The sequence below is a fragment of the Barbus barbus genome (assembly GCF_936440315.1).
Source record: "Barbus barbus genome assembly, chromosome: 25".
NCBI lineage: Eukaryota > Metazoa > Chordata > Actinopteri > Cypriniformes > Cyprinidae > Barbus > Barbus barbus.
In genome coordinates, this window is record NC_136753.1 from 7,295,274 (window position 1) to 7,316,662 (window position 21,389).

At 37.7% G+C, this 21,389-nt stretch overlaps 1 protein-coding gene and 1 long non-coding RNA gene across 3 annotated transcripts in view; both read left to right on the top strand.

The window, feature by feature from the left end:
• Positions 1–21,389, top strand: part of LOC306845060 — a 428,848-nt gene that overhangs the window by 284,269 nt on the left and 123,190 nt on the right. The gene's annotated exons all lie outside the window — the stretch shown is intronic.
• On the top strand, positions 4,288–21,358 carry LOC306844614 (serine/threonine-protein kinase 24-like). 2 transcript variants are annotated; one of them, XR_013781931.1, is made up of 11 exons: positions 4,288–4,962; positions 8,899–9,129; positions 13,522–13,578; positions 13,764–13,872; positions 15,293–15,450; positions 15,644–15,829; positions 16,052–16,197; positions 16,810–16,927; positions 17,015–17,084; positions 18,370–18,515; positions 20,462–21,358. XR_013781931.1 is itself a non-coding variant. In XM_079376874.1 (11 exons), exons 1-11 carry the CDS (start codon positions 4,921–4,923, stop codon positions 20,499–20,501), a joined length of 1,296 nt encoding a protein of 431 aa, XP_079233000.1. In that variant the 5' UTR covers positions 4,288–4,920; the 3' UTR covers positions 20,502–21,358. The 2 variants fall into 2 exon arrangements, 1 of the variants encoding a protein (XP_079233000.1); XM_079376874.1 differs by having other exon boundaries at positions 17,015–17,077.

Consider the following 21,389-nt stretch of genomic DNA (forward strand, 5'->3'; position numbering starts at 1 on the left):
AATCATTGCTCAAGTGAAGTGTATACCTCATGCTGCCTTTCTAAAATATAATTAACCTCTGATACCCATTCTGTTGTCTGTGATGCCTGTGAATGAGTCTAAAATGGAACTGTATAGATGTCCCTAATCTAATGGAGACATGATCAGGCTAAATGCAGCCATTTTCTTTAAATGGACACTGTCGCACGGAGAGGGGGGGAATCTTATGTCTGTGTGGCAGAGAGGGAAATTGCAGAAGAAAGAAAGAAAAGAATATAGCGTTTTGCTCAGGCCCAAAAGTAGATACGCAGCACCCAGGGAATTGGTTTGTAAACACTGTCAGTGATTGACACGACACCCCAGCCTGTGGGAAACTTTACATTTTATTATCGGCCTGTAAAACTGCATTTTACAGATCCACATGCTGCTTTAGCGGTGTGTGCGGGAGGTATATGGGTCGAGGGTGGTGCACTTGAAGCTTGTTTTGATCGGTCCTCACTAAATATCCTCCCAATTTTCACAGGTCTGGGTGAGCTTTGAAGAAAATTGAACAGATTTGCGATGAAGAGCCCCTCTGGAGGAATTTGAGTGTGTTTGAGGATTAGGAGGTTTTTATTCTCAGCATAAGGCTCGGTTGAAGAAGTATCTGATGCCTCAGGAGGTGAAGCTCAGCCGAGCATTCCAGTAAATAGAGATTCTGAAGATAAAGAGTTGAACTGACAAGCTTATGGACTTGGACAAAGTGAGCTGGCATACAGTTCAGCTTTTATGCAAAGCAAATAATATTCTAAAATGTAGGGAGGGAAGGAAAGTTTTCATCCTCTCATGTGTTAATCCAGAATCAATCAAATAATCCAAACATAAAAGAGAGGGTGTGTTTGAGGAATGCTCACATGTGACACTTTGAAAAAAAAAAGGTCTTTATGACTTTAAAGGTTTTACAGCCCAGTTCATGTCTGAATACACAACGATGAGCTCAATCACAGTAAAATGTGAAGATCTAGGGAATCAATTTAAAAATAAACCACGGTCGACATCTAGTGGTAATATCGGTGTTGCAGGTTTAAAGTACGTATTCTTCTGTTGCCAAAAGGTGTCGCTATTTCTCAATGTGATTTAAGCTTTCAAAAAAACAATAAAAAAAAAATTCTAACGAAATATTCTAACGGTACGGAATCAGTGGAGTAACAACATCTTTTTTGAACAATGTTAAATAATATGAATTTAATTTTTATATACAAACTATTAAAATATATTTAAAAAAATTTGAATATATTAAAGGAATAGGAAAGGATAACTTAAGTTTAGGGCCCAATTCTTTCTAGTTATTTGCTAAAAAATTTTTTATTTATATATTTTTTTAAAAGGACACATATAATCAGCGAGGAATTCATAGCTCAACAATACACCATGAGAAAGCATGCTCATATATGTAAATTAATTATTCTTATTAGTCTTTTTTTGACAGTTCTGCAGCTGTTACCTGGATGAGATTAATTTTAATTTTATTTAATGTTTTTATTCATTTGCTTAAATTAGGACTACATTAAATCTAAATAATTTAGCATTTTAAAAAAAGTAAAATTGTATATGACATATATGCTTATTTATTATGTATATATTTATGATTAATATAAATGATAAATTAATAAATAGGGTCTAACATTAATTATAATCTATAAATTCTTCTGTCAAATAATGTCTAAAAATATAATAATGTCTATCAAGCTCTAACAGACTATCCAAATTTTAATAAAACAATAGAGCTATGCCTTTAGAAGCTCAGATGTGTCTGTCACTTTAAAGGTATGTTTCACCCAAAAATGTTTTAAACTGCCAAGATGAGCTTCTCTAACTTCTTATGAAATTGATTTCATTATAATTTCTATTAGCACAGCTTGTTGGCCTTTGTAAAATACAGGACAAATCGCATCCCGTATTTTAAGGGACGGGTGGCAACCCTATGTTTATTAGTACTTGAAAAGCACCATATTATTGCCTTATTCTACATGACCATATGTTAGATGCCTTAAACCTAACTTAACAACTACCTTACTAACTATTAATATTAGCAGCGAATTAGGAGTTTGAGGCAAAAGTTGTAGTTAGTTAGTCAATAGTGAGAATTAGTCCCTAAACTAAAGTGTGACCAAGGAAGGAAATAAAATGTCACAATCAAATAGACAGTGTTGGAGTAGGTATAGCTGCAGTTGGGTTATTTTGATTAGGTACAAAATGAATAAAAAATACTAGCTAACTAACTCAATAAAAACATGATAGCATAATAAAAAACATGATTTTTAAAAATATAATTATATATACATACATATGCAGGCCTCTCTCTCTCTCTCTCTCTCTCTATATATATATAGATCAGTGATTTAACCAAATGATTAACAGTTTAAAACATTTGTTAGAAATTTAGAAAAGTAATAAAACAATCAAATGTAATCAGTTACATTACTTTAAAGTAAATTAGCCTACATTTTAAATAGGGTAACTTGTAATCTGTAACCTATTAAATTTCCAATGCAACCTTCCCAACAATGTAAACAGCTTTACACTAAAAGTAATGCACATAGAAGTGGACATGCAGACCTGATATAATACAGGTCCTTTTCAAAAAATTAGCATATTGTGATAAAGTTCATTATTTTCTGTAATGTACTGATAAACATTAGACTTTCATATATTTTAGATTCATTACAACACAACTGAAGTAGTTCAAGCCTTTTATTGTTTTAATATTGATGATTTTGGCATACAGCTCATGAAAACCCAAAATTCCTATCTCAAAAAATTAGCATATTTCATCCGACCAATAAAAGAAAAGTGTTTTTAATACAAAAAAAAAAAGTCAACCTTCAAATGATTATGTTCATTTATGCACTCAATACTTGGTCGGGAATCCTTTTGCAGAAATGACTGCTTCAATGCGGCGTGGCATGGAGGCAATCAGCCTGTGGCACTGCTGAGGTGTTATGGAGGCCCAGGATGCTTCGATAGCGGCCTTAAGCTCATCCAGAGTGTTGGGTCTTGCGTCTCTCAACTTTCTCTTCACAATATCCCACAGATTCTCTATGGGGTTCAGGTCAGGAACAATTGAGCACAGTAATACCATGGTCAGTAAACCATTTACCAGTGGTTTTGGCACTGTGAGCAGGTGCCAGGTCGTGCTGAAAAGTGAAATCTTCATCTCCATAAAGCTTTTCATCAGATGGAAGCATGAAGTGCTCCAAAATCTCCTGATAGCTAGCTGCATTGACCCTGCCCTTGATAAAACACAGTGGACCAACACCAGCATCACTGACTGTGGGTACTTGACACTGGACTTCAGGCATTTTGGCATTTCCCTCTCCCCAGTCTTCCTCCAGAGTCTGGCACCTTGATTTCTGAATGACATGCAAAATTTGCTTTCATCCGAAAAAAGTACTTTGGACCACTGAGCAACAGTCCAGTGCTGCTTCTCTGTAGCCCAGGTCAGGCGCTTCTGCCGCTGTTTCTGGTTCAAAAGTGGCTTGACCTGGGGAATGCGGCACCTGTAGCCCATTTCCTGCACACGCCTGTACACGGTGGCTCTGGATGTTTCTACTCCAGACTCAGTCCACTGCTTCCGCAGGTCCCCCAAGGTCTGGAATCGGTCCTTCTCCACAATCTTCCTCAGGGTCCGGTCACCTCTTCTCGTTGTGCTGCGTTTTCTGCCACACTTTTTCCTTCCCACAGACTTCCCACTGAGGTGCCTTGATACAGCACTCTGGGAACAGCCTATTCGTTCAGAAATTTCTTTCTGTGTCTTACCCTCTTGCTTGAGGGTGTCAATGATGGCCTTCTGGACAGCAGTCAGGTCGGCAGTCTTACCCATGATTGCGGTTTTGAGTAATGAACCAGGCTGGGAGTTTTTAAAAGCCTCAGGAATCTTTTGCAGGTGTTCAGAGTTAATTAGTTGATTCAGATGATTAGGTTAATAGCTCGTTTAGAGAACCTTTTCATGATATGCTAATTTTTTGAGATAGGAATTTTGGGTTTTCATGAGCTGTATGCCAAAATCATCAATATTAAAACAATAAAAGGCTTGAACTACTTCAGTTGTGTTGTAATGAATCTAAAATATATGAAAGTCTAATGTTTATCAGTACATTACAGAAAATAATGAACTTTATCACAATATGCTAATTTTTTGAAAAGGACCTGTATGGTGAAGAAAGAAGAAGAAGATTTTAAACACAGTGCTGAGTGATTAGAGTTATAAACCCCTCCCCTCTCCAGCGGGGGCGGGGTCTGAGGGGTCCGGATCCGCCCTGATGTCCCGATGACAGCACGGACAAGATGGCGGCCAGCTGGGAAGTGAAGTGAGGATGTCAACATCATTTCTTCAGTTCAAACAAGTCGGGATTTTCACCGCCCACCTCCTCGAGCGATCCGCGATATAGTTCACGTTCCGTGCATCTGTTTTAGGAGCCGAAACCGGGGCATTTTAACGCAAACGCGCGCATGTTTTTGCGCTATGTTTTGGAAATCCGTTTGCGCAAAGAGGACCATCAACTCTTGACGAGCGATCTGGCCTGCATGAACCTCCAAAGCCCACTCCAGGAGTCATCAAAAGAGCGTTTCAACATCCGATCGCACTCTACATCGACTGAAACTCCGCGATCAGTCCGATCGACGCTGTTTTGATTGGCGTTTGCGGTGATTTCCGCGAGGAAGAGCAGCATTTCTCATTAAAGCTGCGGAAGTGGAGGAGAGGCTTTCACGCCAGTCATCTTTCAAATGCACTTTCTGTCCTCCCGTGGATGCTCTTCGCTCCATTATCCGGCTGTAAAATATCTAAGACCGCATTAAACTCGGGCAAACGGGATCCAGGGGTGCATTAGCTGTATTTTGTCCGGAAACAGTGTTTTTTTTGCTGACTTGCTGGACAGTTTTAGTGGTTAAAGTGACGCCATGGCTCATTCTCCTGTGCAGGGCAGTCTGCCTGGGATGCAGGTAAAGATACACACAGCATCTTTTATTTAAAGTTTACTGTGGAACATATTAAGGTTTTGAAGTGTATTGTGTAATATCCCTCACTTTCATAAGCTTAAGAGTTTCCACTCTCTGAGAAGTTGCAGAAGACCATAAATCTTGACTTGACTCTTTGTGTAATGTGTTAAATAGTGTAATGCAGTATGTGTGTTTTCTGAGTAAGGTCGTCTTATTGCTCTGTACATGCAGGGGGAAGTGATAGGGTGACCACCCGTGTACCGTTAGTTGTTCAGTCTTTTAGATGCCACTGGAACACCAAATATGATAATATGTGAAATTCTAATAATGTAAAAGGCAGCTATATATTCTCACACATAAATAACCAGTTTATAATGTGAATGATTGAATTATAAGTTTATGAAAAATATTATTTGGAAAATATTTCTGTATTTTTTCTGGTTATTTTAGTACTGTGCTCTTAGATGCTTTTATTTAAATCATTTTTATTTTAATACATTTATTTAGTTATTTAATTTAATCTTATTGTATTATTTGGTTTTACATTTTTAAAAATGTAATATTAAAGTGTATATAGTTTTTTTTTTTCTCTAAACTTTTTTTATGCATGCCTTTATACTCCCATTTTATTTGCCAGTTTGAAAAGCCATGTAGTAGTGGACTGGAGGTGGTTTGGTTTACTGTTTTTCAAATATTTATGGTGAAACGCAGTGAATGTGATGCTTAACAGAAGAGGCTTTGAGTCCTTCATTATCTGCGAAGCTTGAAGGACAACAATTTTGAAAGCATTGCCATTAAATATTAAAATGTTTATGTTCTAGCTCTCTAAAGAGCATTAGCACCACCTTTCTGGGACATCCTTTATGAAACCAAGATCATGTATGAAGTAGGACAGTACCAATGTAGAACCCTTTTCAGGGTCATTCTATTAAAAATGTAATGTTCTTGCCCTCTAGAGAGCATTAGCACCACTGTAACCTTTCTGGGACATCCTTTATAAACCATGATCATGTATGAAGTGGGTCAGTACCAGTGAAGAACCATTCTGTTCTTCAAAACACAAAGATCCAAGAAAGAAAGGAAACCGTGAAGTGGAAGGGTAGAGACAAAAGGAAAGAGGGCGATGAGGGATGGACAGATGTCTCCAGAGAGTAGGCATCATAACTGGGTCACTTGGTTGGGTCTCTATTCATGCTGGGCCATATGACTAGTTTGCCCTCAGGACAGGAGAGCAATCTGCCATGCCTAGCAGTTTAAATGGCTTCGTTGGTCCTTCCTTGGTCCTAATCGTTCCTTTAGATTGAATATGCAGGAAGCCATTGTTGGCCAAGAACCTCCAAGTTTTAAGGAGGCCCTAAATACCAAAGAGATTCCATGTGAGATGAGGAAAACCGGAATTATGTAGGAGGTCACAATCTTCCACAGGGAGGGCCACAAGTCACCATTTCTGAGAGCGCAGTGATGGAATAAGCATTCATTCTCTAGTATTTCCTTATGGGTCACAAATCCATTGTGGTGGTCAACATTTCAGAAGCCCGCATGCTCTCACCTGGCTGTAACACACCTCATATGGCCGTCCTCAGAGTTTCCAGCTCCCTAAAACACAAACACAGATGGGAGCCAAGGGATGACATGGCCTTCTAAAAGAATTTGTTGGCTGTTACACCTGTCAGTGTGCATCGGGATCAGGATTACAGAGATCAGCTGGGAGTGTAGGCAAGCAATCAACATTAGGGCTGAATTAGGGAGAAAAGCCTTCATCATCTCCGTGATGGGACGAGTAGATGACAGCTAATGAATCTCTGAGTGATGCATTAAAGGGCTTCTCTGTGGGTGTGTGTGCTTTGAGGAAAGATGTGTGAAAATCATCTGTGTATGAGAAAATCGATGTGTATGTGTTCATAGGATGGCCTCATAGTTGACGGAGAGCAGATTGGCAATCGGTCTCCAAGATATTTGTCAGCACGTGTCATTTATCACAGTGACTACTGTTCAGTGGCCTCTTTTTCCCTCTTTCATGAAGGCTTTTGTCATCTTTTGAGATATATTGCTTGTTGTGCTGGAGTTGGTTGATTAGAGTTGTTTAAAGCAGTGGTCCTCAGCTGAGTTTCTTCTGGGAGGTTCAAACGCTGAGAAATGCATAGAAAAAAATGCAGCTACCCAGCATAGCAAAAAAAAAAAAAGTTTATAATTGTTTAAGTCTGTGTGACCAATCAAAATCTGTGGCATTTTGTTTTAAATTCCCTTGGTAAAATCTAGCCAAATTAGACAGATGCAAACATGGACAGGTTGTCTCATCCATGAAAATAATGAACGAAAATATGCAAAACATTTCATTCAAGGCTGAATTTATCAAAACATAAGAAATGTAATATTGTTCAATTTTGTTACAATTAAAATAACTCTTATTATTAATGTTGAAAACACTTGTATTGTATTTTTGTGGAAACGGTGATGTATATTGTTTCGAAGAATTCTTTAAATAGAAAGTTCAAAAGCACAGTATTCATTTGATATCAGAAGCTTTTGTTAAATTATGAATATCTTTACTGTCACTTTTGATCAGTTTTATTTGGCCTTGCTGAATATAAATATTAATGTCTTTCCACAAAAAAAAAAAAGATTTCGTACTGACCCCAAATTTTTGAACAATACTGTGTATTGAATATGGGTTAACCATAGAAATGTAAGAGATATTTAGAAACTAAATGATCAATTTTCCTGGTGTTTTGAGCTGTGTTGATAATTTTGCACATTAATTGCTATTAAGTGTTTGATTTTAAGGACATGGTTATGTTAAACAGTACTGGGTCAAAATCTGGATCTTGAATCCAATGCTATTTGTATAAAATGAAATGGAAAACACATCTTCAATCACTTTAATACTTTGCTAGCGGTAATCAACCCTTTCAGCCTTATATCAAAGCATGGTCAAGATCTCCCTAAACAGATTTCCATTTATTTACGGTACCCTGAGGTATGAGGCATTAGAATAATGTACTTTAGGCTGCGGGCAAAATCTGCTCGCTTTCATCTGGTATCTTTGGCGCACTAATGCTGTGGACGATCGGCTCTGTTCTGATCCATTTTACTGGATTTCACACTTTTATGAGGTCCTCATGAAATCCTGCCTCCGTGTACCTCCCGCAGCGCCTCTCATACTGCACTGGACAAGCTGTTCTGCTGTTGTGTTCGGCATCAATATGACTCTGCGTTCGGTAGGTTTAGAGTTTATACTAGCAAAAGAGATTTGGAGGATGTTAGTCTAGCGTGGTTTGTTGTGCTTTGTTTGAATGATCTTGGTGAAGTGGTGGTGATGTTTGGGACGGGTTTTGGAGGCTTAAGTTAGCATGCAAGTGTTAAACCCAGAGCTGTTTGAGGTTTAGTTAGTTCTGCTGTTATTTATTCAAGTGCTTCTCAATTTAACCACCGTGGACTCTGCAACGAACTGCCACATGCTAATAACATAGACGCTGTTTGTAGCTCTCTCTGTGTTTCCTTTAAGAAGTCCTCAGGGGTCTGAGATGTTCAGGGTCATGGCTGAGACCTCTGGGAACTGTGCTTCAGACATACTCAGGTCCTGCTTCAGTAGCATTTCAAAGAACGTCTAGTCAAACCAAACACTGGATTATAAAAGCCTATTTTAAGACTGCTCAGAAGTAGCACTGTAGTATGTTTAACCATAACCATTACATTGAGGTCATTTTAGGTAATGGTCATCCTCTTGGATTGCTGTAGGTTAGAAAACTCTTCCTGCTTTTAAAATATAAAATCATTTATGTAGTGTTGACTAGGCCCAAGGATCCTTTCTGTGTGGAATTCTTACCCTAAAACGTCACATCATGTGATTTATCAGTAGTGCATGATTTTGTAAATTGTTTAATCTGCATAAAACTAATTGAAGGCATATATATCGAAATGTCTTTGTTTATTTTCCAGAATTTAAAAGCAGATCCTGAGGAGTTGTTCACTAAGCTGGAGAGAATCGGTAAGGGTTCATTCGGAGAGGTGTTTAAGGGCATCGACAATCGCACTCAGAAAGTTGTGGCCATCAAGATCATCGATCTGGAAGAGGCTGAAGATGAGATTGAAGACATTCAGCAGGAAATTACAGTGTTAAGCCAGTGCGACAGTCCCTTTGTCACCAAATACTACGGCTCCTACCTAAAGGTGAGTGGCCAGCAAATACAAAAAGACTTTGAGGTCATGGGATTAAAGGCTTAGCTCACTCAAAAATGAAAATTCTTTCATCATTTACTCATCCTCACCTCTTTCCAAAACCTTTGTTCACCTTTTGAACCATTAAGATATTTTTTAATAACACCTGGGAGATTTTGGTCCCTCCATTGTCCAAAAATTTGATGCATCAAAAGGTTCATAAGAATATTGTAAAATAAATCCACCTGAATCAAGCAGTTTATGAAATCTTATGAAGAGAGACAATTACTTTTTTTTAAAAGATTTATGATGAACAAATTTTATTTAGGCTTTTAATCACATATAAACATTGATCAATGGGCGTGCATAGAGTACAGCAAATATGGTTAACAGAATCTCAAAAGTGCTTGCCTTACATACAATAACCAATGAGGTTTGTTCTTGCATGTCACGCAAGCACATTGGAGCCTCCGCAGGAACCATTGAGGTTTGTTTTTGTGCATTAAGCAAGTACGGTTGAGCTGCTGTTTACCATATATGATGTGGGTTTTAAATGGGTTTGGAATGACAGGAAGGTGAGTAATTGATGACTGTATTTTTGTTTTTGGGTGTACTGTTCAGCTTTAACCTCTGATTTCAAAGCCTCGTTACTTCAGCTTATAAGAAAACACTGTACCCTCATCCTCAAGTAGTCAGTTTTATCTTCTAATTTGGTACTAAAGAAAGCTTGTTTATCTTACCACAGTTGAAAACAGTTGTGCTACTTAATGAAGAATGGGATTGGCAACACAGTGTCTTTTTTCAGTTGCTGAAGTGATGCCAGTACACTGACATTTCTATAGTCCAATTTTGGCTTCAAAGAAACAGCTTCCTCTAGAAGCTCATCGGTCTATTGTTCTTTAGAGAGACGAAGGCAATTTCGTCTGTGAGTGTACAATACCGTCTTGAATCAAGACAGCATACTGGATTTAAACAGGACAGAGAGAAAGGGACGGCCCAGATGCATGCCAGCAAGAGGACATCAGAGTTTGAGAAACAGACACCCCTCAGGTCCTCGACTGGCAGCTTTGTTCAATAGTATATGCCAAACAACAGTTTCATCTGAAACCGTGAAGAGCCGACTGGGTTGTGGGCCTTAAAAGAAAAACAAAAAGCTTCATCTGAAGTTGGTAAATAAGAAAAAGTGGTAGAATAAGCAACTTAGAGACTGGAGAGTAAATTATTAGAAGAGTTATGGATGACTGAAACTAGGTTTGAGGTAATGGGAACAAGTTGATACTAAGATCTGTGAGAGCTGCCGATCAAAACCATGTGAAGTGCTACAGGAGGTCAGTTTATTAAGAAACTCGTGCCCAAGTTCTGCCCAGCTGTCATTGTTCACTCAAGTATCCTCCATTTGCAACAAAGTTTGGAGAATACAGCATTTATTTAAAATAGAAATAATCCTTTGTGACTATTTTTACTGAAATCTTTGAACAATTTAGTGCAACATTAGTGAATAAAGAAAATATTTAGATGCTAATATTGCATATAGATTTATGTAAACTGACCATTTATCCTTTCACACATGAAATTGACCATAGAGCTGAAAGGGTTATTTCACCCAAAAATGAAAATTAGCATGTGTTTTACTCACTCTCAAAACATCCTAGGTGTATATGACTTTTTTTCTTTCAGACGAATCCAATCGGAGTTATATTAAAAATTGTCCTGGCCCCTCCAAGCCTTATAATGGGGTAAGCGGGTACGTGCATCGGTAATAAAACATCCCTCGCATGGCTCCAGGGGGTGAATCAAAGGCCTCCTGTTGTGAATCCATGCGTTTTATCTTACAAAAATGCATGGATTCTCTACAGGAGGCCTTTATTCACCTCCCGGAGCCGAGTGAGGGACATTCTATTATTTTATTAAATTTTATTAATGGCAAGAAATTGCATCTTTGAGCTGACCTTACAAAACAAGCATACAGCACAACCAGTGTAGTCTGATTCATGAGCAATCGAGTGTTAAGGACCTGTTTTTTTTTTATGAATTGCTCCGCTCTTAAAAGTTATCATTTTGTATTAGGTATGTCATTAACACTGATGACCCTAGTTATTACTATTTGGCATGCCGTCAGGCAGCATGTTCAGTCCACTTCCCACTGTGAAGAAGTGTAAAACTAGCATGTGTGGGTGTTCTTTACATCAGCCTTTCTTTCTCACGCTCTCTCTTCCTCAACCATAATCTTTGATGCCCCATGTGGAGTTGTGATTCTCAACATTAAACTTAAGCTGAAAATGCCCCAGTGTCACAAATGGAAGCAGAAAATGTGGGTGTTCACTTAATGCTCAAGTTAAAATGAACAATAGTGAAGTCACATGTCTTTTTGTTGTGCGTTTAAAGCTGCTAGCCAGAAAGAGCGAAGCACGGACAGCAGTAATTTCGGCCTGGGGGAATATACTACATGTATTTTTGGGAGAGAGAAACAGCCCGTAGCATCAGTTATTACTTTGAAGATCTGTAACGATGAACAGGGAGTGAAATAACTGGTTCGAGTTGTAGAAAGCATGTTACGGTTTGCTTGTGTTTTTTATTTAAACTAAGTACATTTTCCTGCCTGTGCAAAACTCGCTGTTAATTAACTGTGGCAGTGTTTGCTAATCCATTGCTAAGTTGTTCCGAATGGCATAGGATCTTGCCAAGATATCCTGGATGGTTGTTTAGATGCATTTTTACTGTCCCATGTAAGAGCCCACCCTCTGTAGTTTCTGTGGCATTATTTACACGGCAGGGGAAATACGATAATCCTTATGACATATTGTTTTCCTTCAATTTTCCCTCCTAAAGACCACACCTTATAAAATTTCCAAAGTTTCATGGGGAAAAATAGATTCATTGTTTATTGCCAGTATTGTTGCAGTGTTTGAAAGACAGTTCACACAGGAGGCACTTTCAAATCAAGCGCTTTCTGTTGGTCGAATTTGCGCAACCAACTTGAACTTGTTGCGAAATCTGCTTAGGGGAAATATTTCACCCATGTGTGAAATTCACAATCACGTAAATTCCAATTAATGTTACTGGATTTTGACGACTAAAATTTGCTGCACTTTGTGACTGCTTGTCTTAAAGACTGATTGCATAGATTCCACTTGAAGTTACTGAATTTTAACCACTGCAGCATTTTATAACTGCTTGTTCAAACAGCAAGTCGTTTGTGGACAAACTTATTTATTTTTTTGTCATTTTTGTTCATTCACTTACTGTAATAACCTGTAATAGCCGAGCGAAAAAACTAAACAAAAGCCAGATTGTTCAGAGTGGGTAAGAAAAACAAAAATTGTATCCCATTTTATCCACTTACTAAAAATATAATAAAAACAATGCGTGTAGAATCGTCAGTGATCTGACGATTGCATATCGTGATCGATCTTGAGGATGTCCACAATCTGCTTTTCACCCACGTGTCTAAACCATCAAATACATGCAAAATTATGTCAAAAATTTCTTCTTGATGAGTATAGTCAGTAAGTTATGTCCTAAGTGAACAGTTGGGAAAGAAATCGGTTGCGTGTCAGTTTATTAGATCCTCGCATCCTCTCATATCCTAATGCAAACCTGTTGCTGTCTGTTATTAATGTTAATCAAACATTTAAAAAAGTCCCTTACTGCTTTAGTAGCTTTAATAAGAACCAGTGTATATTTAATTCATATGGTGAAGACTATGAAGTGTTTAACTCGGGTTTTAACTATCATTTTGTCAACTGATTGTTTAATGCAATATCTATGTTTCAAATAGACAGTCTACAGGCTTGTTAGGTATTCTCGATAGTATATCTCAAAATTAGGAAGATTACAATTCAGATTGTGATTTTTTTTGTGTTATAAGATTGATGATATTTTAGGAAGATCACCCACCCCTAGTGTGAGATATGCACCGAAGTTTAGTAATTAAGATTAGGGGTCGGTATGAGCATATACTATTGCCACTACTGCAGTGTGCAGTAGAGCATAAATGAATTATTCATGTGCAAAAGTGAGAGAGAGACACACAGCGCTCAGCACAGAAAGATGAAAGAGCACATAGAACTTTGTAGCTGCGCTGTGGTGAACCATTAGGTGCAATAAATTAATCGTTCACTTTTAAGAGGCTCTCGGCGTGCTTCTTCAGTTTCTGCGCACACACACACAGGCTCATGTTCTCTCATTCTTAAGTGAGGTGGGAGGTATGTAACCCAATTTTCTCTCTTCCCTCTCTCTCAGGCTAGCTAATCCCAAATTAAAGGAGAGATTAGGATTACACGTTTACCCTCTCACTAGCAAAAGCCCCGACTCCTCTGGAAAAGTTGTTGCTTATTTGTGAGTTGATGGGTTTGTCTCGCCTTTCAACGTCCAATTCCTCTTCATCTCTTTCTCTTGCTCTAGGACACAAAGTTATGGATCATCATGGAGTATTTAGGTGGTGGATCTGCCTTGGATTTGGTACGATGCAGAATTTTTATTCTTGTTAAACCTTAAAGCTCGTAATGCTTTTTGGTTATGTAGCTTTTGTGTTGTTTATAATGACTTGTGTAGAATTTCTCTTAAATGTGTGTAAAAGATGCATCCAAGTTTGAACCTAATATCACAATGTTTGTTTTATACGATATTATATTGTTCACTTTCAGTTGGAGCCTGGTGCTTTAGACGAAACGCAGATCGCCACCATCCTGAGAGAGATCTTGAAAGGCCTGGAGTATCTACACTCTGAGAAGAAGATCCACAGAGACATCAAAGGTATGGATGGAATAATCAAGGTCAGATTGACCTTAAATGGCCATCTTATGAATATTGCACACAGAAATGAAAGAGAAAATTTCAAGTTCTCCTTTGCAACTTTCTGGAGTCAGGATGCACTGTTTTTATCAGCCCGCCGAGAAGAAGTGTTTAATTTACAAAGTTCCAAGCTTCTACACTGAACACTTCTGAGGAGGTTTTGTCTGGGTTTACAACATATGTAAACAATTATTAGCAGTTATTAGCAAGTGTACATTATCAGTTGTACAGCTTCATGTTCACAGAAATAGTTGCTATTACTTTGTTTTTTGCTTCTTACTGCAGCCTTTAAGGCTGATTCACACCAACACGAGACGAAAATTGTCAAATTTTCATATGTGATTTGACTTTTCAGCAGTTACCACGGTTACTCCATTATACGAAATGTTGAGCAACTTTCCGTTTCTGACACCTACTTGTCACTGTGAAGAAAATCTAACATATTTAAATGTATTTGAAATAGTGTTCAGATTTTTTTCTTCCAATAATGTTTATCAAATAACACTAAATACAATAGTACATAGTCAAGAAAACCCCATTCTGGATTTGCTATTCACTGCCGTTTAACAAAATACTCTGTTCACGAGCACCACCAAGTTATGATTTTAGGAAACAGCGGCTGCTCTGACATTTGACCAAAATTTAGATAATCTTGGTTGGCCAGTTTTCTTCACGGTGTGATGGAAAAGATTAGAACGCATTAGAACACACCCTTCTTTTTTTTTTTTTGCAAAAAAGAAAATCTGCCTCGATTGCATGCAAATGTTTGGTTGGTCTGAACAGGCATTTACAGCAATTCTTTCAAATTAAAATGTTTCTTAAACCAAATTGTCACACACATATTTGTTTTGGTGTAAAGAGGCCTCCTATGGTTTTTTTCAGATTTTAAAACATCTTGATGATCATCCAGATATTTATCATAAAAGATTAAGACAAAATTAAATACATATTTACAAAATTATATTGGCGTTGTACTAAAGCAAGTTGGTGAAAAAATGATTGGACATCCATTAAAATATTTGCTATTAAGTTGACGGAATATGATATTAACCCTTTAGCTTTAGCCTTTAAAACTGTTAAAAACTAGTACTGTCAATACAGTAATGACATTGAATTTTCTGGTTTTTGACTATTCTTTAGAAATCATAATGAATTGGTAATATCAGATTTGCTTATTTTCACATTACTGGTATATGTTAAAACTATAAAGGCTCTAAAATGCATTATGTGAATAAATAAATGTTTTTTTTCAGCACACCTTTGGGCCCTCTGAGGGGTTCCCAGACCCCAGTTTGAAACCATAACATATCTAACTGTTTGTTGGTACACTCTAATTAACTAAATGCACACTTTCCCTTCTTCCCTTGTTTGTTTCTTTCAGCTGCAAATGTATTATTGTCCGAGCAAGGGGAGGTGAAGCTGGCAGATTTCGGTGTGGCCGGTCAGCTCACAGACACGCAGATCAAACGTAACACGTTTGTGGGCACACCCTTCTGGATGGCCCCAGAGGTCATCAAACAGTCTGCCTATGACTCGAAGGTGAGAGTCACTGTAGAGCTAGCTAGAAATCCATCATTGCGCCAGACGTCTGGCTCTGGATTTGGTGCTAATTGTAATATCTTGTCAGTTTTTCCATATGATTCATTTAGATGAGCGATGACTGTTCCACTTCCACATGACCGGACATGAAAACATTTGCCTGTTCACATCAAATTTTTGCTTTTCTTGCCAGGCTGACATTTGGTCATTGGGCATCACGGCGATTGAGCTGGCTAAAGGAGAGCCGCCCCACTCCGATCTGCACCCCATGAAGGTGCTGTTCCTCATTCCAAAGAACAACCCCCCTACACTGGAGGGCAACTACTGCAAACCTCTGAAAGAGTTTATCGAGGCCTGTCTAAACAAAGAGCCCAGTTTTGTGAGTATGCTCATAGGGGATTCCCAGAGGTTATTTCTTCCTGTCTGGTTCACTGATCCTTCTGGCAAAACAGTTTATTCTATTTCTGCTACTCAGGTCATGATCTTTTCATGGTTGTCAAGGCATGTACTATAATTGTACCTGCATCAAAAGACAAAACTGAAGTTTCATTTCAAAGGACCCATCTCATTTTTTTTTTTTATGTTTCTGTCTTTCTCTCAGAGACCGACAGCCAAAGAGTTGCTGAAACACAAGCTCATTGTGCGCTATGCGAAGAAAACATCCTATCTGACAGAGCTCATCGACAGATACAAGCGCTGGAAGTCCGAACAGTCCCGAGCGGAGTCCAGCTCCGACGAGTCTGACTCGTACGCCACTCAAAACACAACTAAAATGCTTTTTATAAATATTCCACACAACAAATAATTCTGTCATAATTTACTCATGTCGTTTCTTTGTTATTTTAATTTATTAAAGCTTATACAAGATAAATTGAATGGCCCTGGCAAATTTACATTTCCACAGATGGAGAGCAGATTAAAATAGGTTTTAACTTTTATGTTGTTCTTGCCCAAGCATAGTTTATATATGTGAAAACATTAAGGTTAACCCAACATACAGTGTGAAATTTAAAGCATTACTACCCAGTAAAGGTTAGTAGTTACAAGTATGAAGAGTGTGAAATGTGGAAGATCTAAGAACATAATCTGGGATTACTTTACTCCAGGGTTAAAGAGTCAACAAGAGTTAACAGCTTCCATTACACAGTCATTTGATAGAAAGTTCTTTACTCACAAGCTGCTCAGTTAACTATCTTTAACATGATCTAGATTGCACAATCATTACATTTTTTCTCCCCTGCTTGTTTTTTGCCCTCTCCTAAAATCTTACGCATTTCTGATGCGTCCCCTTTAATTTTTCCTTCTTGTATGTGTTTAAAATGAATCCCTCTTATTTTCTCGTGTCTTTGTTCCACTCAGGGAACCTGATGGCCAGGCGTCTGGTGGGAATGACTTTGGCAGTGATGACTGGATCTTCACCATTCGAGAGAAAGACCGCAAAAAGCTGCAGAACGGAGCCAGTCCAACAGGAGAGGAGGTAGGTGACTGAGCTCAAGGCCACATCTGACTGTTGTGTTGCGTAAGCGGTTTCTTTATCTCACTGTGATGTTTTCTGCTTTCACAGGAGCCCAACAAGAGGCCTCTGTCCCAGAGTCTGTCCACTGTCATCACTCCTGTCTTAACTGAGGTAACAGGTGAACCGTCAATACCAAAATCAGAAATCCATTCATGTTTAAAGGCTGATTTATGTTTGTACTCACCAGCAGTGAGGCCACATATCGGCTGTGGTGGCAGTGGTCCAAGTTTTTGGGACCCCAAAGTGTTTTCTTATGCCTTATGTAAGGCATGTCTCATTTCTCTATTTCATCAATGTCTGCTCACTATAGGATTTCGAGCTTCACCACTGGTATTTAAAAGATATCTGCATGAAGATTAAAAGTGGCCCTTGAATGCTTTATTATATCTTAAAAGCATCTTTTAAAGGCAGCCGTCACTCCCTCAGGCCTCTTGCTAATCAGTATGGAGCAATGAGGTATTTGAGGCGGAGAGCGGAAAATAGAGGGATGCTGGGAAAAAAGCCAAGGGCCAAGTGACTGCACACTAATTTGTTCCACCCTCTCCTTCGTTCAAGGACAAATCCTTCCATTTCCTGTCATGCTCTTCATGAGAGTGCAGTGCACTGTAGTCTAGACTCTTGATTGTTTTTAGAGTAGGCGATATTATGATACATATTATGCAATAGAAGTATGTTGAATGGTAAAGATATTTTTCTATATGATGGTATGTATCCAGCACAATTTAAAACAGTCAACAAATCAAAGTACTCCAAATCCTTTGTGAAATTTTTCCAATTATCAAAGGGAGCAATTTGGTTTTACAAAAGTTTATTATATAGTTATAAATAATTTAGTAATATGATTAACTGAATAATTTGACAGTATCATTAAACTATTACTGAAATAATCGTCTTGCAATATTTTATAATTTAAAAATGTCATAGGTTACGCTTTATCTTAAGGTGTCCTTGTTACACATATACTTACTATTATAATAACAATAAATTATGCATAATTACATGCAAGTACTCCTAAGCCAAGCCCTAATCCTAACCCTAACCATTTAGTAAGTAAATGTATAATTACACCATAAAATAAAGTGTAACCATCTTCCAAACCATGTATTTACCTAAATATATGTTCTTATAACTATGATCAATGATTTTATATAGTTTACATATTCAAGTTGAAATATGTATGTATGTGTGTACGTGTGTGTGGAACATTTTTGGTTTGATTTTTTTTTTTTTTTTTGCAAAAACCGTAATATTGTGAGATATGCTGTTACTGTGGTTGGAGTTGGTATTAGTGAGGTTGCAGGTTAAGGTCTCTCACTGCTGTCACTACCAAGGATGCTGTCTCTATGATAAGTGTGCTTAGGGATAAAGGCATCAGCTGCATGTCAAATTCTGTGTGTTGTCAGCTGAAGGAAGGGACGGGAGATGCTGCAGCAGCGACGGTAAAGCCTGAGGTTCTGGAGCAGCTCGGAGAGGCCATTTTTCTCGCTGAGGAGGCATATCCAGGGATCTCAGATGTCATGGTCACCCAACTTATTCAAAGGCTACAACGGTAAGGACTGCATACTGCAGTACTGATCAAGCCTCATGTAGCTCTTTACTGTGATAGTTCAGTCATCACTGAACTGTTCTCAACCTGGTTGCTTTAGAAAATTTCCCCGAAATTGTTTTTATTTTAGACTTTACAGTTGGAATAATTTTGGTATAATTAAGTCACAATGACGTGTGCCTACTCTAGAGGAAACAATTAATTTTAACTTAAATTTCATTAACAAATAGAAGTTGAAGTGAGGGTGAATATGAAACATTCAAAAAGTACACTACCATTCAAAATATTTTTTTGAATGTTTTTCGAAGAATTTAAAATAACTTCTATTTTATTAAATATTTTTAAATCAGGGTTTCCGTGGGGTTTGAAAAAGTCTTAAATTTAGTTGTATCAAATTTAAGGCCTTAAAGTCTTAAATTGTACAATAAAGTCTTAATTATGATTTCAAGAGGTCTTAAACACCTGTTGGCAGAGAATGAATCAGTTAACAGGTTAAACTAGTGCGCGTATGAGTTTCACTGCACGATTCAGTCTAGTAAAATACATTTAGAATGATCACATAATTTAACATATGGGGGCAGAAAATGTATAGCCTATATTTATATAAGTTCATATAGTTAATATCACACGAAGAGTTAAAAAAAAATTCCCTCCAAAAATCAGCATGGTTACAAATGTTTTATCGATTTTATGCAATAGATCAATAAACAAGAAGTTAATATTAAGAGACCTACGTCTTAGACACCATATTTCCTGCTTTTGCTCTATTTCTACAACAAAATTAATTCTAAACACAGCCACAGCACTGTTTTGTGTCATTTGTAACTGCAGGTTAGCATTCTGTGCCCCTCTGAGCTGCATTAAGCAGTGTGTAAATACATCTAAATGCCACTTCATATGCATTGCAAAGATAAATTTGGTTGATACTGATTTCATTTGCTTGGTAATAGCCCAAATGCAAGAATTTGACTCAAAAGATGATGCACACTTTTAGAAAAAATGGCTTAAATGTAAAAATGCCCATTCAACTTGTTGGAAAAGACTCATTTCTATCACTGCTGTGAACTGACCACACAGAATATAAAGAATATCAAAAAAATTCAGGAGTCAGCTGTCCATGGTAATCTTTAAGATACCAGCCCAATAACACACTCAGCAAAATATTGTCTAATTATCATTATCGATAAAATCCCAGAAAATATCAAGATGTCATTTTTGGCCAATTTCGCACACCCCTAATTTATGTTATTTAATTTATATAATAATTTATTGATAATTGTTCAAATCAATATTATTAATACTTTTGACTTATCCATTTTTTTTTAAATGGTTAAAAGGCTGAAATGTAAAGTTTATCATTTTATAAAACTTTTTTGTTTTTGTGAAAACTTGTATCTGAATTGTAGATTATGCTTTTTACAGTCATTTTCCAGTTTAATATGGTACTATAGACATTGCCCTACCCCGCTCATATGGTATTAATTTTATTTGTGTAGGTCTTAAAAAAGGTCTTAAATTTGAGCTTAAAAATCCTGCAGAAACCCTGTAAATGTAATGTACTCCTTTGGCAAAGCTACATTTTTAGCAGCCTTTACTCCAGTCTTCAGTGTCACATGATTATTGTTATCAATGCTGAAACAGTTTTGCTACTTAATAATAGTTTTATGGAAACCATAATACATTATCAGGATTCCTTGATGAATAGAACATTTATAAGGAAACAGCATTTTTTTGCAATTCCAATCTTTTGTATAAAAAAAGTGTATTATTGCTGAATACTTTGGATATTTTGGGTTATTTTCAGCAATATATGAGTGCTTTTAAGCCAGTACTTGCTTTATTTTATTTCTTATACGGAAATAATTTCTGACCATATTACATCATCTACCGGTCAACTTGTAAGCTTCCTTAATGCGCAGATTCTTCAGCTTTTGTTTTCTTACCTGCAGGTTCTCTAGGGGAAGAACATCATCCTCATCGCACCAGTGATTATTCCATTAGCCTGTCCGTCTCTCTTCAGTCCCGCCCCCCGGCATCAGCTCAGCGAATCCTGACACCAGCAGACTCTGTGACGTCTACCCTGGAGGACCAACTGTCCTTCACTAGCTTATCAAACTCCTCAAGCTTCCCCTAGTTTCACTCTTTTATAATCTCCTGGAACGCTTTGGAGTGTGAGCGTATGTGTGTGTGTGCGCGTGTGTATGCGTATTAGTGCGTTTGTAATGGAGAGCGCTTAAGCAATGGACAAAACGTAGATGTAACTCCTTTGGCTAAGCACAGAGCGAGATGGAGGCAGGTCGTTTTGCGTTATTGTACCCGAGCTTTTGGAAGGATGCATTAAGTGAATGCCATCACAGGGCGAGGAGCCCGGCCCGTCGCTGCCTCCTCCACCCTAAACAAAATACAAGATAGTGTGCATGACTCTGAACAAAGTGCATGTGTGAAGACGGATGTCTGTCGGAGTGTGTGCGCATTCGAGCCCTGATGTGAAGGAGATTGCAGTTCTCACGCTGAAATCTCAGGTAATCTGCCACGAGCAGACCAGTCATCCAGGAAGACAGAGGGCGCCATGTTTGGATTTGTGTACATATCTGTGTATATAGTCTCAATTTTACAGACCTTTAAAAGAGATGATGGATTTTTGCAAATGAATCACTGTGTACAGATGGCCAAGAGCTTCTGTAGATATTGTTAGAAACAAAAGAAAGGTAAATATTTAAAAATCAAGCCTCTGAAATGGCCATTACTGAAATGCCTTGCCTTTTTATCAAATGTACATTTTTGGGGGTGCTCTGTTAATTTTAATAAGAAATTAAAGGGTTTTACTCAAGGTTTGAGATCCTACCGATGTTTCTTTTGTCCGTTTGTGAGCAAAAG

Excerpts from the sequence above, each read along its gene's own strand:
- LOC306844614 (XM_079376874.1), top strand. The coding sequence starts at position 4,921 with ATGGCTCATTCTCCTGTGCAGGGCAGTCTGCCTGGGATGCAG. Across the intron at positions 9,130-13,521 it reads ACTACGGCTCCTACCTAAAG|GACACAAAGTTATGGATCAT; the intron begins GTGAGTGGCCAG and ends CTCTTGCTCTAG. Across the intron at positions 15,830-16,051 it reads TAAACAAAGAGCCCAGTTTT|AGACCGACAGCCAAAGAGTT; the intron begins GTGAGTATGCTC and ends TCTTTCTCTCAG.